The 25,844-nt window shown below is 36.1% G+C and overlaps 1 protein-coding gene across 9 annotated transcripts in view; it reads left to right on the top strand.

The window, feature by feature from the left end:
* Positions 1-25,844, top strand: part of Enox2 (ecto-NOX disulfide-thiol exchanger 2) — a 312,495-nt gene that overhangs the window by 102,740 nt on the left and 183,911 nt on the right. For 7 of the 9 annotated variants that reach the window (XM_048797094.1, XM_048797089.1, XM_048797087.1 and 4 more), the window contains one exon: positions 25,194-25,337. The exons of 1 other annotated variant lie outside the window; for it this stretch is intronic. Coding sequence is in view for 2 of the 8 variants with exons in the window: in XM_048797086.1 (XP_048653043.1) it covers positions 25,194-25,337 (144 nt within the window). In the remaining 6 variants the exon portion in view is untranslated. Of the gene's footprint in view, positions 1-23,682; positions 23,742-25,193; positions 25,338-25,844 lie in introns of those variants that run through there. One more of the 9 variants, XM_048797088.1, reaches the window with a different exon arrangement.

A 25,844-nucleotide genomic window follows, 5' to 3' on the forward strand; every position in this document is an offset into this window, starting at 1 on the left:
AAATAAATTTTGAAAAAGGGATGGTGATATAGCTCAGTGGTAAGAACACTTAGATTTAATTCCTCAGTACTGGACAAAAAGAAATTTTTAAAAATTCTAGTTTCAGGGCTAAAGTTTAGAACCTGCTATTCCTGTACCAAAAACATTTTCCATTCACAGACACAGTTCATCTACTCATAGCCTGTGTCATTCACTTTTATATTCCAAGAATAAATAAGAGTTATACAATGAATTATTAGGGTTTTGTTTTCTTATCTCTTTAAAAAACAATTGAGGTGAGTGATAGTGGCCAGATTATATTGTTATATTGTGTGCATGTATGAATACATAACAACAAATCCATTATTATGTACAATTATCATGCATCAATAAAAATGTGGGGAAAAAACAAAGAAGACAAGGGTCCCACATATTTTCTAGAAAATGCGTAGGTCACAGCTTTTGCTAATGGATCTAATCTAATATACTTTCCATATTTGGAAAAAGCACTTTATTACTTACATACTTTATATTTTTTACTTAATTTGTTTTTTTTTTCTGTGTCTGTTGTTAGAGTGAGCTCTATGAGGGTTGTCTGTTTTGTTTACTTTTGTATTTCCAGAACCTTGCATATAGAAATTGCTCACTAAATATATTGTTAATTGAAAGGAGAGTCATCCAGAGTTCACTCCATCTATGTTAGTTCAGGTTCCTAAGGCAACTACAAGTAAGGAAGAATGAGTAAAATGTATCTCATATTTTACTGTTTTACTATATTATCAGATCCTCTGTTGATTGCTTTATTTGGATTATCTCTTTTAAGTACCATAAAAGCTATAAAGTGAGAAGCAACATACAAAATGAAGATGTATACCTTCTACAATTCATTAAGATGGTAGAGACTTCAAGTGCATATAGATAATATCACTATTTACAGACAAATAAATTAATGTTCAGGGAGTTAATTATCTTGCCCAAACCTGCACAGTCAGCAAGTGGCAGGGCAGGATTATCATGACAGTTTGACTTCAAAGTCCTAGATTTTTCCCTACAGTAGTCCAATTTTCTAGGAAGTTCAGAGAAGAATTCAATAGCTCATTCTCACCCAGGATATGAACCATCCATTTAATGAGTGCTTCCATGATATATATGCTGTCTTCCCTTTAGCCACTCAGTAGTCATCTTGGCTGTCAGATCAACTGTTGTGGTATCATAGTGCTTGTGTTCAAGTGACCCTTATTTAACAATGGCCCCAAGTTATAAGAGTTGTGTTGTTGTCAATTTTACTACAGTATATTGTTTTAATCAATCTTTTTTATTGTTATTGTTGCTAATTGTTACTGTGTTTTTAATTTATAAATTAAACTGTATCATAGATATGCATATATTGGAAAAATATAGTATATATAAGGTTCAGTGGCTTCAGATAGGGATTTGGAACTTATCCCACATGAATAAGGGGGGACTAGTGTATCCTTATGTTTCAGTCCCTGTGCTAGGTGGTAGAACATTGAATTTGGTGTCATAAGACAAGGTTAAACACCTATTGAGTTATACGGGACAAATTATTTAATCCTCAAGTTTATCATTTTTAAAAGTCAGTGATAAAAACACCTATCCCAACTCTAAGAGTTATAAAAATTAAACATGAACTGATGAGAAATACTTTTGTAAATATGAAATTATATGAAATAACCTTTGTAAACTGTGTTGTACTATTTAGTGTTGGTAGTTTTTATTTTGGACTTCATGTGAAGGAGTTTAGTTAATGGGGTCCTCTAAGTCTGTGGACCCCATTAGGATATTTTAGAGTAAAAATTATGATCGTGAAATCTGATGGAGTGATTTGCCCAAAGCCTCTTATTGAGTTGGTGGTAATTCTAGAAGTAGAACTCAGGCTCTATTACATTTTAGTGTAATTTTTATCCTCACTGATTTTGGAAGACTTTTTAAAAATCCTTCTGATGCATTGTTAGTATTTTGGTATTCTGTAGCCCACTCATTGTTCTTCTTTTGCACAAGAATTTATAGAAATACTTATGCAGTTATACAGTCCTTACTCTTTTGTTTTTAATTACTTACATGATGTTAAGTCTTTTTTAATTTGTCATGTGGAAGATCTTTTTTTGTGCAAGTCAGGTAGCAGTTCCCTTTCAGTCACGCTTGGTAGTATTAACAGTGGTGGTGTTCTTTAAAAGTAGAAGGGTTTAAATGAAATAAGAGCTTTCTATAGGCTGCTGGTGTGACAAGTTGCAACTTGTAAAAATTTCCTTGGTAAAGGTTGATTATCAACCAAACTCAGTAAGAGTTTTGCTGGTTCTTTCACTGTTCCATGGTATCCTTTATTTAAATGATACATGCTAAGACTTGCCATGTCTGATAAAAGGAATCACCTGCCAATGTGTCTGTGTGAACCCTACCAGTTGAGCATACCACTGCAGTTGATGTATAGCAAATTATTAATTACTTGCCTCTGATAAATTATCCCCAGTAAAGACTTGGGATAAACATATCTGATTTGGTTTCCTTCTCATGCTTTTCAGGTACAAGCAGGAATAATTATTGTCATCATAGAATAAAACTTTTCTTTCAGGTTTTGCCATTGATGTTGCTCGCCATATAAAGGAAATACAACTCTATTTGCTCTATGTTAGTTTCATGTCTCTAAGGAAGTAAAAATAAGGAGTGATTGAAAGAGAATGAGTTGATAACCAGGGAGAGGTGATCAAACATGTATTACTGAGTGTCTGTGGAGTTCACAATATATATCAGGTTTGTGGGTCATATAAACCCTTGGAGTTCTTTATTCTCTATTCTTATGTCTGACTTTTGGTAACTTTACTGCTCATTAATTCTTTTACTAGAGGGTAGGCAAGAAAGAACTAGAAAAATGACACTTTACCAGCCAATTTTGCTAACCTATTTGTGCTCTGGTGGGGAAGGAGACAGAAACTGTGGCCCAAAATAAGAAGTTTATATTAATTTCATTTTCCTTCAAAATTTCTATCCCCACTGGGTACAGTGGCACATCTCTGTAATCCCAGTGGCTCAGGAAGCTGAGGCAGGAAGATTGCAAATTCAAGTACAGCCTCAGCAACTTAGTGAAGCCCTTTATCAAAAATATTTTGAACTACCTTAGAAGATGGAAAGATCTCACTTGTTCTTAGATAGGCAGTATTAATATTGTCAAAATTACCATACTATCAAAAGCACTATACAGATTTAATGCAATTTCAATTAAAATCCCAATGACATGCCTCATAGAAATAGAAAAAGCAGTCATGAAATTCATCTGGAAAAATAAGAGACCCAGAATAACTAAAACAATCCTTAGCAAGAAGAGTGAATTAGGTGGCATCATTATACCATACCTTAAACTTTACTACACATCAATAGTAACAAAAACAGCATGGTATTGGCACCAGAATAGACTTGTTGACCAATGGTACAGAATAGAGGACACAGAGACCAACACACATAATTACAGTTATCTTATATTAGACAAAGGTGCCCAAAGCGTACATTGGAGAAAAGATAGCTTCTTTAACAATGGTGCTGGGAAAACTGGAAATCCATATGCAACAAAATAAATTTAAACCCCTCTCCACTCAACCCAAAGTGGATCAAGGACCTAGAAATTAAACCAGAGACCCTGCATCTAATAGAAGATAAAGTAGGACTCAAAATCTCTCTCATGTCTGATTAGGTCCTGCCTTCCTTAATAAGACTCCTATAGCACAAGAATTAAAATAAAGAATCAATAAATGGGATGGCTTCAAACTAAAAAGCTTCTTCTCAGCAAAAGAAATAATCAGCGAGGTGAATAGAGAGCCTACATCTTGGGAGCAAATTTTTACCACACGCACATCAGCTAGAGCACTAATTTCTAGGATATATAAAGAGCTCAAAAAGCTAAGCACCAAAAAAAAAAAAAAAAAAAAAAAGAACCAAATAACCCAATCAATAAATGGGCCGAGGACCTGAACAGACACTTCTCAGAAGATGATATGCAATCAATCAACAAATATATGAAAAAAAGTTCAACATCTCTAGCAATTAGAGAAATGCAAATCAAAACTACTCTAAGATTTTGTCACACTCTAGTCAGAATGGCAGCTATTAAGAATACAAACAACAAAAAGTGTTGGCAAGGATGTAGGGAAAAGGGCACGCTTTTACATTGCTTGTGGGACTGCAAATTGATGCAACCAATATGGAAAGTAGTATGGAGATTCCTTGGAAACCTGGGAATGGACCCACGATTTGACCCAGATATCTCACTCCTTAGTTTATACCCAAAGGACTTAAAAACAGCATAGTACAGGGACATAGCCACATCAATGTTCATAGCAGCACAATTCACAATAGCTAAACTGTGGAACCAACCTAGATGCCTTCAGTGATGAATGGATAAAGAAAATGTGGTATATATACACAATGGAATATTACTCAGCATTAAAAGAGAATAAAACATGGCATTTGCAGGTAAATGGATGGAGATGGAGAATATCATGCTAAGTGAAGTAAGCCAATACCAAAAACCCAAATGCCAAAGTCTTCCCTGATATAAGGATGCTGATTCATAGTGAGGATCCGGGGGAACATGGGAGGAATGGATGAACTCTAGATAGGGCACAGGGGAGGGAGGAGAAGAGAGGGGGCATGGGGTAGGAAAGACGGTGGAATGAGACAGACATCATTACCATAAGTACGTGTATGAAAACACGAATGGTGTGACTTCTTTTTGTCCCAGAGACATGAAAAATTGTGCTCTATTTGTGTAATATGTATGGTGTTGCATTCTGCTGTCATATATAACTAATTAGAATAAATAAAATTTAAAAATAAGTTGAACTAATTGTATAGCTTTTAAGGGGGAAAAATGGAGAATAAAGGAGGAAATCAGTTCCTTGAAGAATGTGGTGAAATTTCTGATTCTCAGGCCTTTTAATAACAATATTTTCTAGAAAATATATCAAGCCAGTTTTCATCAGTCTCTAAGGAAGGGTGGATTAAAATACTTAATCTGGGATTTTCTTCTTTTAATTTGTTATTTTTAGATATACATGACAGTAGAGTGTATTTTGACACATTATACATACATGGAGTATAGTTTATTCTAATTAGGATCCCATTCTTCTGGTTGTAAATGATTTGGAGTTTCACTGGTCATGTATTTATATATGAACATAGGAAAGTTAAGTCTGATTCATTCCACTGTCTTTCCTATTCCCATTCCTCCTCCCTTCCCCTTCATTTCTCTTTGTCTAATCCATTGAACTTCTATTATCCACCCCCATTGTGTGTTAGCATCTGCATATCAGAGAGAACATTTAGCCTTTGGCTTTTGGGGATTGGCTTACTTCACTTAGCATGATAGTCTCCAATTCTATCTATTTACTGGGCAAATACCATAATTTTATTATTCTTTATAGCTGAGTAATATTTCATTGTGTATATATATCACATTTTCTTTATCCATGCATGTGTTTAAGGGCAATAACATGCTGCAGATTATTTGGGGGGGGGTCAACACTTTTTGTTTTTCTGAATTACCTTTAATAATTTGTTATTCATTGACACTCTCATATGGCCTCTCACATGGTTATCCCAAGTTCTATCTGTAATTTCTTTTGATAGAATAACATGGTTGTGTTCCATTTAGTCCATTTTCTTGCTCCCAAACTATGATTTCAAGTTTGTGGTTAAGCCATGTATGTCATTTTCTGGGATATTTATGAAGTACAGAACTAATTATGTTATAATACATGTTTTTGAAAAGTAAAAGGTTTCACTATAGGTAAGTTGACTTGGGTCACAAAACACAATCCTTTGAGGTGGTCCAGGAAACAGTAAAGATGACATTTATCTTAATAAAATGTATATGTGTGATATAGCTTATAGTTTACTAATAGTAAGAAAGAAAGATTTCAGAGTCAGAGAAGATTCAGAGTCCAGGTAATTTTCAAGAAGAAAAGGATTAGGAAGACAAAAACATATAATTATGTTTAATAAAGCATTTTAAAACATTTTTGGAAAGTCTATTTTATAGAATTAAATGATAAATTAAAATAAAAGTTAGAAGACTTGCTTATTTAAAATAAATTTTTGACTCTTTACAATATTATATAGGACCCAGCAAATAAACATTTTGTCCCAAATATGCATGATGGGCTTATTTTCATATTTTTGAGGGAGTCTAGATACCACATAAATGCCCCATATGTGACATAAATCATGCCTTCATCATTTGTGAATAAAAAATATACATAGCATGACTCACTCCATTCTTCAAAAGTGAAAAGAATTCCAATACAGCAAAATATCTGTACTATTGTTTTTGTTTGTTTAAATTCTACCTTATTGGACTTAATTGATGTACAGTCTAGAAGGATTGTAATCCAGGCTGTCTCTTGAAAGACGTCTTTTATTCCTAAATGTATGCTTACCATGATGGTTTCCTTGCTTCTTGTTTCTAAGAAATCATTTCTAAGTAATTAACTTGGCAATAGTACAAACTGAGGCAATAAATTAATTCGTCACGATTCCTGATAATTCCTAAAAATGCAACTCTTCTGTTGACTAAGAGTCCTAATGGAATGGCCTTGTTTCTGGATCAGTAATTGGAAGACCAAATTTTGCCACTGATTTGTTGTGGAACTTTTAAAAAGTCACTTTAGCTAATCTGACCTTTAGAATTCTATATTTTAACTGTATAATCATGCCTTCACTGGTCACCTCACAAGGTAGCTATGAGGTGGGTGTAAAGAAGAGTCAAAAAGATAATAGCAATCTCTAAATGTCTAGATAATAGCAATCTTTATAAGTTATTGTTGTTATTAAATAGAATCAAGCATCTATTGAGTGTTCCTTCTTTTGCAGCTGCTTCATATGTATCTCTATCTTGTCTGTAGGGCCCAACTTCTTACTGAATCAGACAAGACAAGACAATACATTTGGTGATACAGTTCACCTCTATGCTGAAGGGCAGAAGCAACCATTTTTTAAAAAGTAATGTAGCTTGCTAGAGGGTATCTGGGAAGCAGCAACAGATATATTGCCATTTTGAGCCAAATCATTTTGTTGACCACAAGGCAGAACAGCAGCAAGCTCAGATGGGAGAACTGTAGTCATTATCCAAAGGTCAGACTTGATAAGCAGACTCTGCTATTTCTTCCCCTAGCTCCCAAATGTCTGGAGGGGCATGTGGGCGGCAGGGGGAGCCAGAAATCTCACTGTCAGACAAGTATGGAAGTGATTTTCTGCAAATAGAATTGGCTCTATTGTGTGCAGAATGATAGGATTCCCTGTCTTCAAGAAGTTCTTAGTCTAAGGAAATAAGGCAGCAGTGGGAGCTTCAGGCAGACTCCACATCTGTCTTGTTGTTTGCCTCAAGGTAAGCATTGCATAAATGTCATTTGAATGATAGGATGATGAGTGAATGGCTGTACAGATACAGAATGAATGAACAATGACCTTTGAAAAGTACTTCCTTTGAGTTACTATTTAGAAAAGCAGAGGTGACAACTTGAAAATGTTTAGCCATGTAACTTACTTCCATTTAAATGCCTGAGATTTAATACCTGAAATTCAGATCAAGGGTGCAGAATAGATGGATTTTTTTTTATTAATTTCCTTGGGAAATGAAAACAAAACTTAAAGATTCCATCATTATTATGGGAAATTTCACTCCAACTCATTACTATATTATGAAGTTATAAGTTATGTTGAATAATTGATCATATTTTAATCAGTTTGATCTATTTCCTACCAAAATATCTGGGGGGTAATGTTTACACTTTGTCTTTCATCAGTGGTGAATCATGCATTAGTAAACAGTTATCCCAATACAACCTCTCAGGTGAGGCAACATGGTACTCAAGGGAAGATTTTTAGCCAGAAGATCTGGATTCCATCTCCTCCACACATTACAACCTTGGGGAAACCACACTGAAGCTCCTCTGAGCTGCAGTTTTCTTATCTACAAACTAATAACATTAATCCCTTCCCCTACTATAGGGCTGTTGTAAAAGCACTTGGTAAGCTGTAATAGTCTATAATAATGCCAGATATTGTTAGAGCAGGAATTAGGAATAATTTGGTAGTGCTTCAAGAGTTTAGTGTCTGACATTCTGGTATAGAAGGTGGCAGGCAATCCCTGAATTTCGGCCACTACATAAGAACATTCAACTTAACAATATGTAAAGCATGTTATATAAAACATTCTTCAAAGTTACCTTTAGGCAAAATGTATTGAGCATGGCAGTTGGGTAGATTGTAAGGGACAGTTTTAGATTCTATTTAAATTATACTACTCATTTGAAGATTCCCCCCCCCACATCACTTATATTTGTCAATGCAAATGGCATGTACTATGCATTGCTCAGGTTTATAATGACTAGAATAGAGTTGTTTCACTGATAGGCCCTCATAGTGTTTGACAAGCACCAGAATTATTAGAAGCTTTGCTTTAATATAATTGTCACTCTTACTAAACTATAAAATGACCATTTCAATTTGGAGGATTATTATCCTTCTAAACACAAATCAGTTCTATCCTTTAAAATGTAACTATGTTTAAGAGCAATAGGCAAGCCACAGCCATTCTCTGCATGCTTATTGAGATTGTGAATGTGTCATCAAATGCTCAAATCAGGTTGTCACTGAAGCACAATTCTTTCTCCAAGAGGAAGACAACTATTAAGAATGAGCTTTAAAAAAAAGACATTTTGTAGATGTATTAAAATAAGAAACATAAGCTGATTAGGCAAAGTTCCAAAGATTCATTAGTTTATTAAAGTAGATTGAAACAAATGTTTGAGAGATTTAAATAAATTAACCTTTAATGAGTACCCAGGGGCCAAGGAAAAAGAATGACAGAGGATTAGGAGTATTTTGTCTGATTGGTGCATAATGCACACTGATTAGTTTTTTTTCCTGAATGCTCATTGCTATATAACAATACTAATAAATAAAAAGATTAAATCTAAAATATCTCTAGATTGTAATTGTTGCCTACTCTTATGTGTACATAAATACCATGCTTGGCTTTAATAGCAGTCCCTATGGCTTTGGCACAGGGAAACAGGTATTTTTGTCATTACATCACTGCATCTTGAAATGTCTCGTATGTGAGTAAAGCTTTGGTCAATTAGGGTAATGTATTCCTACCATGATTGACATGCTTTTAACATTTCAGCATTAGACTCCTATTCTGAGTTTCACAACAATTATGCACTAAATGAAATTGATTGATAGCAAGTTACTTAGAAGATATATTGGTATTTAAACATAATTTATTGAAAAAAAATTCTGCACTTCTTTACAAATTCTGGTTTATAATTAGGAAAATTCTTAAGAAGGTCTTTTTTGAAGCAATATTAGAAATGCTTTTGATTTTATTTTCATGCTGCCTTAACTGTATTTCTATTAAATCATTTACTGACTGCTAAATATGTTTTGCGTAGGTGGTACTAGGAAGGCATCCTTCCAGCGTTCCTTTCTCTCTCCTTTTCTACCCCTATTACTAAGTTTTATTTCAGGTTTCTATTGATGTCTTCCATCTGTTTCCCCCACCCCCTCTTAAGCTCAGAGCTGGGAGATCACATGTTTTAAGCTTCATTTTTCAGATGCGGAAACCCATCAAAAATTACTCATCCAATGTTACCAAGTGAGTTGATGGAAGAGTAAAGCCTATGTCTTTATGGTGTATTCTTCCACTATTTTAAACTTCTTCCTTTGCACTTTTTACATTTTACCAGATCTTTTCTAAAGTTCAGTGGAGTCACTGAGGCAACATGTAACAATAGGCAAACCACATTTCAGTGTGATTTTTATCAAATGTAGTTACAGTTTAGATTCAGTGCTTCCCAAGAGTTTTCACGACTTTGAATTCAGTGAAGTAAATGACTTATTGTCTTAAGGAAAGAAGTGATTGGCCTGGTGTCCAATGGGTTGCAAGATTCAAGGTTAGTCCCCAAAGGCAAGTTTGGAATATTTCTCTGGAGATGAACAAGAAAACAGACATAATATTTCTGAAGTATTTTATCTAGTTGTCCTGGGAGCAGGGAACTTACTCATGTAATTATAATTTGTCTAATTTTCTCTGAGACTTCAGTTCATTTTGCTTTTTCCAGAGAAATCCTAAAAGTATCATAAACTAGATAAATTTAAATCTAACATATTTATGCGACACAACCAGTATAGTTCCCTGCACATTGTGGGTGGTCTGAAAATGAACTTACCTTTTAAGTGTTATCTTGTTTTAACTAAAAAAAAAAAAAAAAAAACACTTTGGGTAGTTTTTACTCCTTTGCTTGGCCTTAAGTAAGAAAACCACTTACAATGGTTGTTCTCACTCCTGGCTGAATGTTAGAATTTCCTGGTGGCCCAACCATGACCAATCAAGTCAGAATTTCTGGGGGTGGAGCCCAGATATTGGTAGTCTTTAATAGTTCCCCAGCTGCACCGCATATGGGGTCATGTAATTTCAGTGACTCAGGAAGCTTAGGCAGGAGAATTGCAAATTAAAAGCTAGCCTCAGCAACTTAGTGAGGCCCTAAGCAACTTAGTGAGACCCTGTCTCTAAATATAAAGGCTGGGAATGTAGCTGAGTGGTAAAGTGCCTTTGGGTTCAATCCCTAGTAAGGTGATTTTAATATGTAGCCATGAATGAAACACAGTGCCTTATATTTCAATCTCCTCTACTGATTCTGCTAACAAATCTATGAGCTGAGAGATTTGGTTGAGGCAGGGAAATAGCTGGTAAAAATCAGAAGAACAGGGATGGGGCTATAGCTCAGTGGTGGAGTTCTTGCCTAACATTTATGAGGCCCTAGGTTTGAGCCCCAGCACCACCAAAGGAAAAAAAATAACACATTAAAATCAAAGAACAAGGGAGCTACTTTTGCCTCTTTTTACTTTGTAGAAAAACACAATTTGGGCTGCATGTGTGTCAAAGAAAACAGTTACTTTCTAGAAGCTCAAAGGAAGGATACTTAATAGAATTAGTTTCTTATACTGCAGCTATATGCTCATGAATCACATTTGCCTGGAAGGCTAGGCTGCATGGTCAGGTTTTCAGAGCCTTAGTGTATTGTGATTCCATATCCTTCTTTCCCTGCCATCCCAGTTTAGTGCCCAATATTCAGGAAATTCTAAGTCTTTAAATTTACCAGTCTTAATATTTGTCCAAGCTTAATGAGTGGGACTCTAAAAAATAATAATGGAGGCTGGAGTTGTGGCTCAATGGTAGAATGCTTGCTGACATGTGTGAGACCTTGGGTTCTATCCGCAGCACTGCATATAAATAAATAAAAGATCAATTGACTGTTAGAGTCTGTAAACAAGTCAGGATGGGGCCTGGCAAATGTTAGAGTCTGTAAACAAGTCTGGATGGCGCCTGGCATTTCGCCAGAGGGAGTGGTTTGTGAAGTAACACCAGCGAGCCATTAAGTGTGGAGATTCCTTATTGGTTGACTGCTGTATCGAGTTTATGTTAATTAGATAAGCTGTGTGGAATGTATATATACTGCTCCTATCCTACAATAAACGGCTCCCACTCCTGCTGTATAAATGTACACAAGTTGTTCGTCACCCCCCGGCTATTTTGCTGCAGCCGGACTGCGGCAATTGACAATTAAAAATATTTTTTAAAAAATGATAATAATGGAACAACCACATGGAATATGGAAATGGTTTTGATTAAGGAGGGAAAGGAAGTGGGCATTATCTTCCAAAATAGAGTAACAAAATGCTTTTGAGAAGCATTCCAAGATCCTAGTTGGATTAAGAGGATGTTTAGATCTTTTCTGTCCTCAAATTCCCAAGGACACTTTGGGAAAATTACAGTGCTTTTACATTCTGACCTTGCCTGGTACAACAGCTTCCTGTATGGTTTAATTGAAATAGGTGGGTTTACTCTTGCTGCCTGTGAGGTCCTAAAACTCTTAGATGTTATGAATCTATGTAATGTTTAAGTCCTACCTCCCACAATGTAACATGATTCTAACTTGCATACAGTGCTATTTTGTTGCAAAGACATTCTTAAGTTGAAATGTTCATGGACTTGAATTCGACTATGGCATTCTCTTCAACTCAGTCCATCACTTTGTAGTTTCCTGGGAGTCTTGATCTGCTCTGTCTATTGTTTTAGAGCATCTTCCTGAAATGAATTTACTTTAAAGTTAAAGATGATTAGAGTGCTTCTTCTCCAGGAGACAATTACATTGCTATATTCTTTGGCAGGGAGAAAAACAACATAGCATTAATTTTTCCAAGCTTTCTTTGAGTATAGTTAAAAGGAGAATTGTCAGCTTAATCCAACATACTATAATAACAAAAAGACAACTGCTATTAAAATGCAAGATTTTCTAATGAGACCATTTTGAGGAGTTGTTTGTGAGGGAAGAGAAGGGAGAAGGATGAAGGAATCTATTAAGTATTCCTGACCTTCAAAAACGCTTTTGTCAGTGAATGCTGAAGACAAAATAAACCAAGTCTGAGACCTATTATTAAAACATTTTCCCCCTCCTTAGCCCAATAATATGTTTTCCTGCCTCTTCAAGTATTGTGCTTTTTTTCAGGATAAATTTTTTATCTTTTGACAGGCTTTGTTAAGAATACATAGTAAAGGTCAAGTGTAAGCCATTTGCTGGTGTTCTCTGGCAGCCTTTATGTCATGGTAAATAGAGGTTGGAAGTGGTTTACTTTTTAGCATAGCTGTATGAATATGACTCCAGTGCATTAGTCCTTTTCTCATACTGAAGCCCATAAACCTTGCAGTCTTTTCAGGACTGTGGTTTAAGAGTTTTAAAATAGATTCAATTTGGGCTCATCTCTTCCCCTCAAATCTCAGATCTAATCAGAATCTAATTCCAGCTGATTCTCTTTCATGAATATCTCTGAAATCCATTTTTCTTTCCTTTCTACTGCCATTCTTGAGTTCATATTCCTGTTGTCTCTCTATTGTACCACTGCAGTTTTCTCCTAAACTGTCTCTGTTTCTGGTGCCTTGTCACTCATAGTACATCCTTCATCTTGTCATTGGAGTGACCTTTCTAAGGCATAGATCCGTTGTGACAACAACTTACATAGAATACACACATCCAAAAACATCCAGAATGAACTCTTAGATCCTACAATAAATGCTCTGATAAAATAGGTCCTGTGGACTCTTGTGGACAGAGCCTTTGAAGTTTAGGGAAGGACATCTTCACCGAAGAGGATGCCTCTGAGCAGGGTTTTGAAAGATAAGTAAAAGATCTTCAGGTGGAGAATGATATTTCTAGTAGGGGGAATGTGTTGTACAGGAACATAGGGACATGAGAGCACAATAACATATTTAAGGAATTTTGAGAAGTTTGATATGAATTAACAAAGATTACTTGGAGTAAATGGCAGAAGGTGACATGGATACCATTATTTGGGCCAGATTTTATTTATTTTTATATGTATATATATATATATATGCCTTCTTTTCTGATTGTGATCTTTTTTAAAATATTATTTGGTCCTGTTTAATTATTTTTAAAAATTTTGTTCTAATTAGTTATACATGACAGTAGAATGCATTTTGACACATTGTGCACAAATGGAGCACAACTTCTCATTTCTCTGGCTGTACATGGTGCAGAGTCACACCAGTAGCGTAGTATCACCTTCTTGAAGAAAGAAACAGTTTTAGCAAATCCTAACTAAAATCGTTAGGCCTAGCATACTGGCAGGCACACAGAATTGTGTGAATGAATTGGATGAATAAGGAGAGACTGACTACCAGTCAATATTAATTCATTGGCTCATTCATTCCAATATATATTGAATACCTGAATTAAACTCCAGCCTGGAGCAAAATTAAGATCCTACTTATTCTTTTTATACAACAGAAACAGTAAGACTTGTTTTTCAAACACAGACTAGTTGTTTTATGTAGATTTTTTCCTTTATAGTGACACTGTATTTTCAAGAAGCAGATTTTTGCTTTCTTAGTAGTCGGTTTGACTTTGGCTCTGGCAGGGTCTTCTCGAAAGGAGTTAATTACTTGTCAACACCCTATATTGGAACTCCCGAGGTGGAATTTTTATAGGGGAGGTATGGATCTATAAAGATGCATTAGTGTATTACAGGAATCTCTATTTTCTCCTGTGGGTTTAATTTCACAGTCAACAGGAAGAGCTGTTTATCATACATTCTTGACTAATATAAATGGGGATCAAAGATTAGGAATACAGAAAGCATAACTCCAGAGCATTAATGATACAGTATGGCAAAATTAATGGGGTGGGGGGAGGAGAGCAGATAAAAATGTTGAACATGTAAATGAAGATTTACTGTATTTATGTAGTTCTATCTTTAGGGAATGCTAAATCACAAACTCATCATTGGTTAATTAGAAGGTAATTAAAATTGTAGCACAGTGATTGGATAAATAGTTAATGAAGGCTGAATAGTTGAAGAAAGGAAATCTGGTGAAATTAGTGTGTACATTTTGGGAAAAGCAAATATACAGATGTTATTCATGCAGTTCATCAGTCTTACAAGATACTGATATCTTTCTAGCATTAATTAATAAAACTAACTCTCACAAGACCAAAAGAGTTTCAGTACTCACTGTCCCCTTCAAAGCATTTTGCAATGAAATGCAGATTTATCTAACAGCAACTTTCAATTTTGAATTTTTACACCATGTGAATTATTTTGCTGAACCTTGTTTACCACTTATTTACTCCCATCTTAAGAATCTGTTAGGGGAAATTAGTGTTCTCTTTATGTTGTAACTGTTCCTACTGAAAAGATCTGGCTCAGCCTGGGCTCCTGACCAGATCTGGCTGAAAGTTAGTTTTGAAAACCATTGGAGTGCTTTCTACAGAGAGAACTGTGCTTGCTTTTGATAATTGCCTAGCTTTATGAAATCAATCAGCCTGCAGGGAAGACCTCATTGCAGATCTGACAAGATAGACTCCAATTTCAATACCAGAACAACTCTCTGTCCTTAGGCTCTGAAATCTGCAATTATTTATTTTATTGAGACATAGACACCCATAACATAGTACCTCTGGGCACATTCTCAGGCAAGTATTAAACAGATAACCTAACGGTCACTGTGGTAGGAACTTGCTCTTTTCCTGTCACTCAGGTGGAAAATTGGTCAACAGGAATTGCAGCATGGCCTAGAGCCAGCTCCGAACAGGTACTGATGAATCGCCATCTTTTAAAGCCCCCACCTCCAAAGATTTGGAGAGAACAATGGTTGTTGTAACCATTCCCAGAGATAAATTCAGCAAAATAAGGATTTCTCTGCACAATTCCTCTGAAGACTGCCAGACTTTATCCTAAGGAAAATGATAGATCACCCCTCTACCATCTGTCATTTTGAACTGTTCTATTGAATCAACATTTTTGAACCTTGTTTTCATTGAGTAATATGATTTTGCTGTTTTTCCCAAGCCTTACAGAGGAAAAGAGTCTTGAAGCATTCTTCTTGAAGTTGGAAATATGTATTTTGCTTTCCAACTCACAGAACTCAAATACCTTAACAGATTTAATTCAGACTTTTCTCAAATAATTTACCTTTACCAAGGCTGGGAGATGTCAGCCCCACAGGAAAAACACAGGGAACATTCTGAGCATAGGAACACATGGATTTAGAGAAATGGTCCTTTTCCATCCCACTGCTAGCAATGTTCCAGTGGTACAGTACCCAGCTTTGAAATTAGTTCTCATTAAAGCTTTGGGAGGAGGCTTCCAGTTGAAGGGAGAAAATGTGGTTCTTTTACGTTTGAAAGTTCAAGGTGGTGACAAATATGATCTCCTATCTTAAACCTATGTTTAGGTTGCAATCACTGCCTATTCCAAGTATTATTTATTAATGATTCACCTTAATAGCTATGTATTATCTGACAGAAAAGGTAGGTTAGAAGAGGAATGCAAAGCTAACATCTTCTAAGTCATAAATAGGATACACTCTGGGGCCCTAAGAAGCCACACTATTCAAATAAGTTCCTCTCCTATTTTTGAGGCAAATTTATATAAATCCCTGATTGGTTTATAATACTGACACTTGTTTAGGGTTTGAGATGTGCAAGACCTTAAGTATACATTCCCTCATTTTATTTTTCTCACAGTCCTGTAAGGGTGAGGTGTGATCATTCCCAATTTATAATGCAGAAACAGTCTTAGAGAGATCAAATGGCTTGTTTTATACACATATAAGTCTCACACTTAGTAAGTGGCATATCGTATAAGTGGCAGATGTGGGTTTAATCCCAGTCTGACTGTAGAGCAACACTGTCCAGTAAAACTTTCTGTGATATCCAGGCATGGTGGTACATGCCTGTAATTTGAGCAGCTCAACTTTCTGTAATAATTTAAATGCTCTATATCTTTCCTCTCCAGTATGGTAACCAGTAGCCACAGGTGGCTATTTTATTTCATTTTAATTAATTTAAGCTTATATTTGAATAGCTACACATGGCTCATAGTTACTGTTTTAGAAAATACCTGTTAGAAATTGTCTTTTCTTGACTATCATTTGTAAAGCAGGATCTCTAAACTGTTGCACATAAAACTGTTAAGGAAAGATCCATATATGGGATCTCTTTTGTAATGTTTTCTCATATAAGCTTGTTAGTCAATGGAAAGACTGCTTTGTTTTCCAGAAAGGGAAAATGAAGTTTTATAGAGACAAGTTATGTTAGTCAGCTTTCCATCACTATGACATAATACCTGAAATAATAAAAGGGGGAAGATTTATTTTCGCTCATTCCAAAGGTTTTTGTCTATGGTTACTTGTCCCCATTGCTTTGGGCATGTGGTGAGGCAGAACATCATAGTAGAGAATGCATGGTGGAGCAAAGTTGCTCACTTCACAGTGGCCAGGAAGCAGAAAGAGAAGATACGGCCAGGGTCTTAATATGCACTTCAAGGGCATGCCCCCAGTGACCTAATTTCCTTCCACTAAGCACCACATTCTGAAGATTCTACCACCTTCTAATAATGCCATAGGATGGTGATAAAGCCGTTAGCATATAAGCCTTTGGGGGACATTCCAGATCCAAATCATAACACGCGGTTAGGGGAGAATATATGTTACTATGTCATCACTCCCCAGTGAGTCTTCAGGAATCTCAGGTTGGAGAAGGAAAGCTGAAGGAACCCAGGAATCTTACTTCCTTCTTCTGTTTATGACTACCTCAACAACATGTCAGTTAGTGTCTGGGGTGGAAAACTGTACCCAAAATTGTAGCTGAGTTCTGTTCAGTATAGATTTCTGGAATGCTTATTTTGTTGTGCAAGACACCGCACCAAGCATCTTAGGGTAGGAAGACTTAAGAAATGATGGTATAGGGGCTAGGGTTGTGGCTCAGCGATAGAGCACTTACTAGCATGTGCAAGGCACCGGGTTCAATTCTCAGCACCACACAAAAATTTTTTAAATAATAAATAAATAATAAAGGTATTGTATCCAACTACAACTAAAAGAATATTTTGAAAAAGAAATGATGGTATAAAGCCTGTCTTCAAAGAGTTTACAACTTAATAATGGTGGGGTAAGTCAGGAGGGAATGGGGCATAAGATAAAATATTCAATTATAACACAAGACATACACTCTAGAAGGCACTGGAAAAGTACAGATTAAAATCTAAAGACAGTCAGAAAAGTGTTTTGGACATTTTTTTAAGAAAGCCAAAGTTCTTTTTTCTACTGCTTACTAGCCATGTGGCCTTGGAAATTTTACTTCAATGCTGTAAACTTCCCAATTCCTTTTTAGAAAGTGGGAAGAATAACTAGAAAACAAAATAGCTGGGCACTGTGGTGCACATCTGTAATCCCAGTGCCTCAGGAGGCTGAGGCAGGAGGATCACAAGTTCAGAATCAGCCTCGGCAATTTATCAAGGCCCTAAGCAACTTACCAAAACCTTGTCTCAAAAAAGGTGTGGGGGTGCTGGGGATGTGGCTCAGTGGAAAAGTCCCTCTGAGTTCAATCCCCAGTACCAAAAATAATAGATAGATAGATAGATAGATAGATAGATAATGTGCACACAATATGTATTCTATACAGCCAAAATAGTTCACCTTACTCCATTGCATGTATGTATTGGGTTAAGTATAGGTAAATAAGAAAAAGCACAACCATAAATGAAATAGCCTCTGAGATAAACCCTAAAGGAAGGATAATATTTTAAATGTTGTGAATCAAAAAGTAGGTAGAGGGAGGGGCAGTGTGCACCAAAGTGTGGAGGTTGGAAAGTATTGGAGAGATTTATGAATGCTAGATAGTCCCAAAGTGTGACCCCCACACCAGATGGAACAGCATCATTTGGGAACTTGTTAGAAAATCAGACTTCCAACTTACTGAATCTGAATCTGTAGTTTAACAAATCCCCAGGGAATATATATGCACATTAAAAAAGTTTGGAAAGTGCTAGGTAGAGTACAAGCTGGGACATAATGGAAGACAAGGCTTGAAATGGATGGAACTTTTTTATGAGGGACTCATTTCACCAAGTAGTTAAGAGAATCACTGGAAATTGCTGAAGGGTCACTGCTAATGAAAATTTGCCTATCACCTGTATCATACCTTGAAAAAGGTGTCTTACATGTAAATTTTGCCTTGACAATTTTTTTTTGCTTGTTTGTTCATTCATTTATTTATTTTGGATAAAGCAGTGCCCCCAAACTTGGCATGTTCTAATAAGAAGTTTTGTGCAGCCTGTCTTTTCTCCTATTTTGTGATTCTGGGGCCATTTGCCATGTGCCAGGGTTTTATCTCACTCTCTCATTTTCTTTTTGTCTTTTCTTATCTTTCTTTCTTTTTAAATGTGGAGCTGGGGATGTAGCCCAGGGCCTCACACATGCTAGGTAAGTGCCCTGCTGAGCTCCATCCCCAACCTTGTGCTTGATTGCTGGTAGCCCTGACCTCTCAGTCTTCCATTCGTGAAGCCTCAGCACTGGATTTGCTACTATTCTTATGTCTACCACCATTCAAGCAAGCCCCTTAGTGGAAGAGAACATTTGTCCTTTCCTTTCTTATCTCTTCCCCATTATCTTCATTCACCAATTAATCCTTTACAGTTCCCCTTGCTTTAGCTAAACCAGTTATATGGAATATTGGATTCATGAAATTGATACAATAGTCTTCATTTGTTTGTTATCAGTTAAGATCTGGTACTGAGAAATGTTCAGTTGTTTGGGCTGCCAACCCCTTGGCTAAAGGATGATAGTTCAATTCAATTCTTATGAACAGTGTGAATATTTCTTCAAAAATAGCAAGTAGAACTGCTGGGTGGTAAGAGCTGTAAATCCAGAGGCCATGGTTTTCAGGCCTTGACTGATAAAAGCAGGAGGATGAATGAAGTGAAGATAAGATCCCAGAGATGGGAGTTAGAAATACCCAGGTGCCCCCAAGAAATCAAATGTGTTCAAAGTGGGTGGTCAAGGCAAACTTTACTTCTGCCAGAAGGGTGTGTATGGGAACCTGGTTAGCAAGCAGCCTAGGTGGGCAGTCTGCCTGTTTATATTCCTAATGTAGCACTGCCCTTCACCCTGAATGGAGGAGCTCAGGGGTACAGTCTACACAATTGGCCAATTTCAAAATTGGGGTGGGCAAAGGAAAGGTCTATAATTGAAATGGCTACAATTGGATCTAGTTAAGGCTGAATACTATATTCTAAAAAGGGACCACCAGACCTTTTGTTTCTCACATGGGTAAATTCTATAAAAGCATCTGCCAGCATGTCCATTAGGCCAACTTGGTATTTCCCAAAAGTTTTTAATTTAAAAACTAATTTGGAGATCACCACCACCATGAATCCCATATCTTATTTTAAACTAAATTCACTTGGAAAATAAGATTGAAGTTGCAGATACTTGTTATAAAGACAAACTAACTAGAATATTCAAATTACCAAAAACGTTTATTTTTTTAACATGAATTTCTATGTGGACATTGCTACCTTTGATTTAATTTATCAGATTTCTCAGGACTTTAACCATTTTCTTTTAAAGGGAACTAATCCAGAATGGAGTTGTGTTTCTTTTTCCTAAGGTTATATATTCTATGGGCCACAGCTGCAAATAAGAAATGACATGGATCCATGGGGTTACATTTTGGTCGTATAACCTGAGGCAGTCATTAAAAGTGTTAGATTGTATCTTGAAGGTTGGTATTAATTTGACCTGATAGTGGAAAGCTTAGTAGAGTGAATTGTGACAGTAACTATTACAGCCACTGGGCATAAAAAGATCATTGATCTTCTTTCACAAGAATCATGAAAATTCTTCAGTGCTTTCCTCAAAGCCCACGAATCATTTGCATTTGTATGGTAGACATCATTGCGTGTGAACTCCTTGATTTCTTTCTGAGGTGTTTAACTTCCCCACTTACATTGGATGAGAAATGTCATTCTCCAAGAATCCTTCCACTACCCTTCCCTGGTATGCATACTTTCTAAAGAGGCATTCTGTGTGCTGTGAAGTCACATAATAGGTATTTGGGGGGTGGGTACCAGGGATTGAACTCAGGGGCACTTGACCACTGAGCCACATCCCCAGCCCTATTTTGTATTTTATTTAGAGACAGGGTCTTGCTGAGTTGCTTGGTGCTTTGCTTTTTGCTGAGGCTGACTTTGAACTCGCAATCCTCCTAGAGCTCTTGTGATTACAGGCGTGCACCATACACCCAACACATAATTTGTATTTTGACATGACATGAAATAACAGCTGTTCAGTTGTCTATAGTAGTCACATTGGTTTTAGACAAGAATATATTACCATATAGATTTGTTTGGTTGTAACTGTAAGGTACAGAAATAGCAAAAATCTATGACACTAATATTTTTTGATCTATTTGTTTTTATTTTATCAATTTGGACTTTATTGTGAATAACCTGTAAATTTTGTAAACTTGGAGGATAAGAAGATGAGATGTAGGGGGAAAACTGAATAAGCTACAAGTTTTATTAAGTTTATCCTTAAGAATAAAAGGGCTGGGGCTAGGGATGTGGCTCAAGCGGTAGCGCGCTCGCCTGGCATGCGTGCGGCCCGGGTTCGATCCTCAGCACCACATACAAACAAAGATATTGTGTCTGCCGAGAACTAAAAAATAAATATTAAAAAAAAAAGAATAAAAGGGCAAGGACTATGAGAAATGCTTTAAGACTAGAAATTTTCTGACTTCATTCTGTTAGGTGTCTTTCACTTCTTCATTTGTTTTTCTTGCAGCCACTATCAGTAGAATGCTTAAAAAGTTAAATATCTCATGTACTCATTCTAGGGATTATAAGCAGTTTGGGGGAAATAAAAGGAATCCCCCAAATCATGTGGGTAGTAATTTTTAAAAGGAAAGCCAGCTGAATGCCTAGGAGCCTAGCAAGGAATGGACCCCAGGCAAAAAAGTGCCCCAAGCCTCTCAGGAATCAGGTAGACAAGATTTCTGTATTGCTGAGCATGAACTAGATGACCTCAAAAGTTCTTCCTAATAATACTTTCCATTTCATCATTTCTAGTAGAAAATGCCAGGAATTGCTTCCATAAGAGATTAAAGATTAAACTATATCATTTGGGTGAGAATTACAGTATGGTAATTGGTAATACTTTTATGTTTATGTCATCATTGAAATTTTTCCAGCAAGAATTCTTGGAATTAAAGTGGTAGTTTTCTTTTTAGGATCTAAATAATTTTAATGGAGCTATCTTATTTTAAATAACATTTAGCATGCATCACATATATACAGTACAGAAAGATCCTGTAAGTAGGTTGTTGTCTTAGGGGGGAGAATGAAACAATACAATAAAAGTAGCTAGGATTTTCTGGTATCATAGGATTTGGCTATTTCTATAGCCTTTGCTCTTGAACTATAAATCTTTAGATACTATATTGGGTTCTGGATAATATAAAATGTGGATTTGTTTTCAGTGAATCAGGTTACTGAGTGAGATGTCTCTTTCTCCTTGATATGAGATCTTTCCCTAGAAAAAATAAGGCCTAAAATATTATACCAAATTATCAGGATTTTCACATATCTGGATTATATATGAGGTGAAGAAGACACAGAATGTACTTGGAATCTCAGTCTTATTCAGTGTCAAAAGGATCTGTAAATTAACATGAGGAATAAAATACCCAAATACCCCAAGATATCATCTGGGACAAAATAAAGGGTAAGAACAATTTAGTTCACCAGATTTTTTTTTTTTCCTGGACTCCTTAAACTTTTTCAAAAAGATACAAATAGCAATGAAAAAGTTCAGTGGGAAAATCAGGCAATATCCTTGGATCAGGGAAAATTCAGATTTATCTCTTTACATTATATATCAACAATGTGAGAGATTTAAAATGGAAATTCAGTATTATAACAGTAGCAGTTAATATTTATTGAGCCTACCATGTCCATTTAGCTTCAGCACCCAGGCCCACCCTGGACGATTCATCTGTTCATCCCAAAGGAAAATGGAAGCAGTGGCAGTCTGGGTGAAAGCAGGAATTGGAGATCAGGGCCACACCCCAGACACGATTAAAATATACATTTATAAAAAATATACATTTATGTGTTTATTGAACATATGCTGTGTGCCAGATGTGGTATAGAATATTCTACCTATATGATCTCATATATGATCTCATTTAATACTTTTACCAAGTCCTATGACTTAGGTACTGCTCTGAAACTCTGTAAGATCCTCAGTCATCTACTTAATAGGACATGGAAGTGGACTGATATATTATTCTGTGAATTATCAAATGCAAGACAAAATAAGAAAGACTTTTATGATTAAAAAACATTAATCAGAACCTCCTGATCCTTGAGCATTCCTTTTAATCAGGATTTCCCCCATTTTGCTGTATAGTACTCAAATGAGAGAGATGCATTGAAAATCTGTTTTAAGTAATGTTGCTATAATCAGCATCAGAAATTTTCAGTTGTGGCATTAATTCTTGATGATCAGCTGCCAAGTCTTTACTCTAATTACATGGGTTAATATGATGTGTCACCTACCCCCACTTATTGAGGATTAATTAATTAATTCAACATTTACTATATGTTGGATATGGTGCTAGGCATAAGGAATATAGTTGTGGGAGGAGTGAGGTGAAGGGAGAGAGCTTCTCCTTAGAAGAACCTATAAGCTTATCGTTTATTTTAATTCATTTAATTTATTTTAATTCATTTAGAATTATATAATTATCATAACTATGTTTGTTAATCTTTGCAATAACCTTGTGTAGTCTTATGTCTCCCCATTTTATATTAGAAAACTAGGTTTGAGACTACATGAATTGCCGAAAGCTATCTAGTAGGAAGGGTAACCATGATTTGAACCCCAATCTAGCACACTCTTTCCACTATACCATTCTGTTTTCCATAGAACTTATTTTGATCAGTATGATACTGCAAAAAGAAATGCCAAGGAAAGTTTTGGAATAATATACTTATCATATTTGACTTTGGACTACTCAGGTGCAAGAAAAATCTTCATTTTTAAATGATATAAAATGTAGATTTTGAAAATAATCTTGGTTGTGACTTCAATATTTTCTAATATACATATTTTTATAGTTCTAGTCATAGTAGAGATTTTCTTTTGGGGGGTGATTCACCGATTGAACCCAGAGCCACTTAGCCACTGAACCACATCCTTGCCCTTTTATTTTTTATTTTGAGAGAGGGTCTTGCTAAGTTACTTAGGTCCTCACTAAGTTGCTGAGGCTGGCTTTGAACTTGTGATCCTCCTGCCTCAGTCTCCTGAGCCACTAGGATTACAGGTGTGTGCCACCACACCCAGCCATGCTAGATATTTTAATAGGACATGGATATGATGTACTGAATAGTTGACTTAAGATATAGAAGCAAGTTTTATCCTTTCACTTAGTTACACACATGATGTAAAGGAAAGATGTTTGACAAATCCCAAAGGCCATTTAATGGAGGTGTTTCAAGTGGAATCTGATTGCTAAAGAAATAGTACTTTCTATGTAGGCTGAAAACATTAACAAGGGGACAGTCTTTATTATAAACAATAATGGGAATTCATTTTGTTAAAACTTGTATTCATTTTATTGAAATTTTATTGACCTGTAGCTGTCTGGATTCCAAGCTTTTTATTGATATTTTGCAACTTTATCTGAAGAAGTGTAAAGCTATAGGCCATAGAAAAAATGGAAATTGAAGAATGAACTCTATCAGGCTAACCTGATTCCCCTTTTGATAGGATTAGAGAACTAGTGGATAAAAGGCTAAGAAGAGATGTCTTTACTTTGGTATTTAACAAATCTTTTGATTCCATATTTCAAGAAGTTTTAATTGAAACACTTGTAACTCTAGGTGCTGCTGCCAGAGGATTAAGAAAGTATCTCTGATCACCCCTGACTGAAGCATATAAGGGTTAGAGAGTAGAAAATGCCTTTTGTCATCTTATATGGCATAGCAGTAGCTAGTAAAGTGACAATGCTTCTGATAGCATTTGAAGAAAATGAGATTAAAACCCCCCAAACCTGGGTCATAACTTCATATCAATACAGTGACTGAGTAACCCCTCTGTGACAATGTCTTTTTGTTTTCTTTTCTCATATTGCCATTGCCATGGATTTATGGTTTACTTTTTAAGAAACCTCCATGATATCATCAGCAGTGACTTTGACATCAGGACATTATAATAATTATTTCTGTATCACTTCAACAAAACTTGTAATGAAATAATGAAAAAATGTCAGGAGATAATCCAAAAAATACAAAGCCAAGCTTTATCAAAGGAAGAGCTGGTCCAGCTATAGGTACATTTAAAGAAGGGCCTATCTTTTTTTTCTATTTGAGACAGAGTCTGATTATGCCCAGGCTGGCCTTGAACTCCTGGACTTGAGTGATTCTCCTTCCTCAGTTTCCCTAGTAGCTGGACTATATTCATGTGTCACCATGCCTGGCTGATCCTACTTTTTAAGGGAGGAAATAGAAAATATTTGCTAGCTCGTGGACAGAAATATTAGGTTCTCACAGAAACAGGAGGGATCTAACAAGTAACAGAGCTGCTATCCTATATTTTAATTATGTACTTGTCAGTAAGATCTATAAAAATTCCACAGGGCAACTATCTGAGGAATTCACTCTTAACTCCTAGGATCTTGAGACCTAAAAGGTCACTACTGGCTCATAGAATAAAATCTGGAGATGATCCCAGTCCTTAATGGAGTCTAGACTTTGGCTTTCTTTTTCTTCTTTAGGATTGAACCAGCTGCCCTTTGACCCTGCCAACAACAACGAGCCCCTGCAGTTTGGTAGTGCCAGTGGCCCTCTGGTCACAGAAGGCCTCATTGAGAATGGAGGGGAATCAAGCAAGAAAAGAAAGAGAACAAATACTCCTTCAGGTAAGCTAGGTGATAATGCACTGTCTTAAGTCAGTGCTATTGAATCAACATTTTCCTAGAGCCTAGTATGTGGTAGGGATTGTGCCAGGACTTGGAGGAGCTTCAGAAATGAGGAAGAACCACTCCCCTCATGAGGGAATAGATGGGAGGGGAGAGCAGTTATGAATAACTCTAACAATGAGAGTATCATCAGTGCTGTATCAGTGTGCTTAAGGGGATTAAAACCTATGGGAGCAGAAATTAGGGAGAATTTGATTTAGCTTTAGGGATTATAGAATGCTTCAGGGCAGAAGTGACATTTTTAGCTGATCCTTGAAGAATGGGTAGACTTGAGATAAGAGGAGATGAATAAAGATCATTGGTTTAGGTAGAAGGAATTACAGGAGTGCCTGTTTCACTGTACATTTGTCTTTGTATGTACATGTGGCAGGCTATCTCACTTAACTTCTAACACAGTTAGCTGCATATATTTGTATCACCACACCTCCGCCTCTCTTCCTCCCAATA

The sequence above is a fragment of the Marmota marmota genome, unplaced genomic scaffold (assembly GCF_001458135.2).
Source record: "Marmota marmota marmota unplaced genomic scaffold, marMar, whole genome shotgun sequence".
In the NCBI taxonomy this organism is placed as follows: domain Eukaryota; kingdom Metazoa; phylum Chordata; class Mammalia; order Rodentia; family Sciuridae; genus Marmota; species Marmota marmota.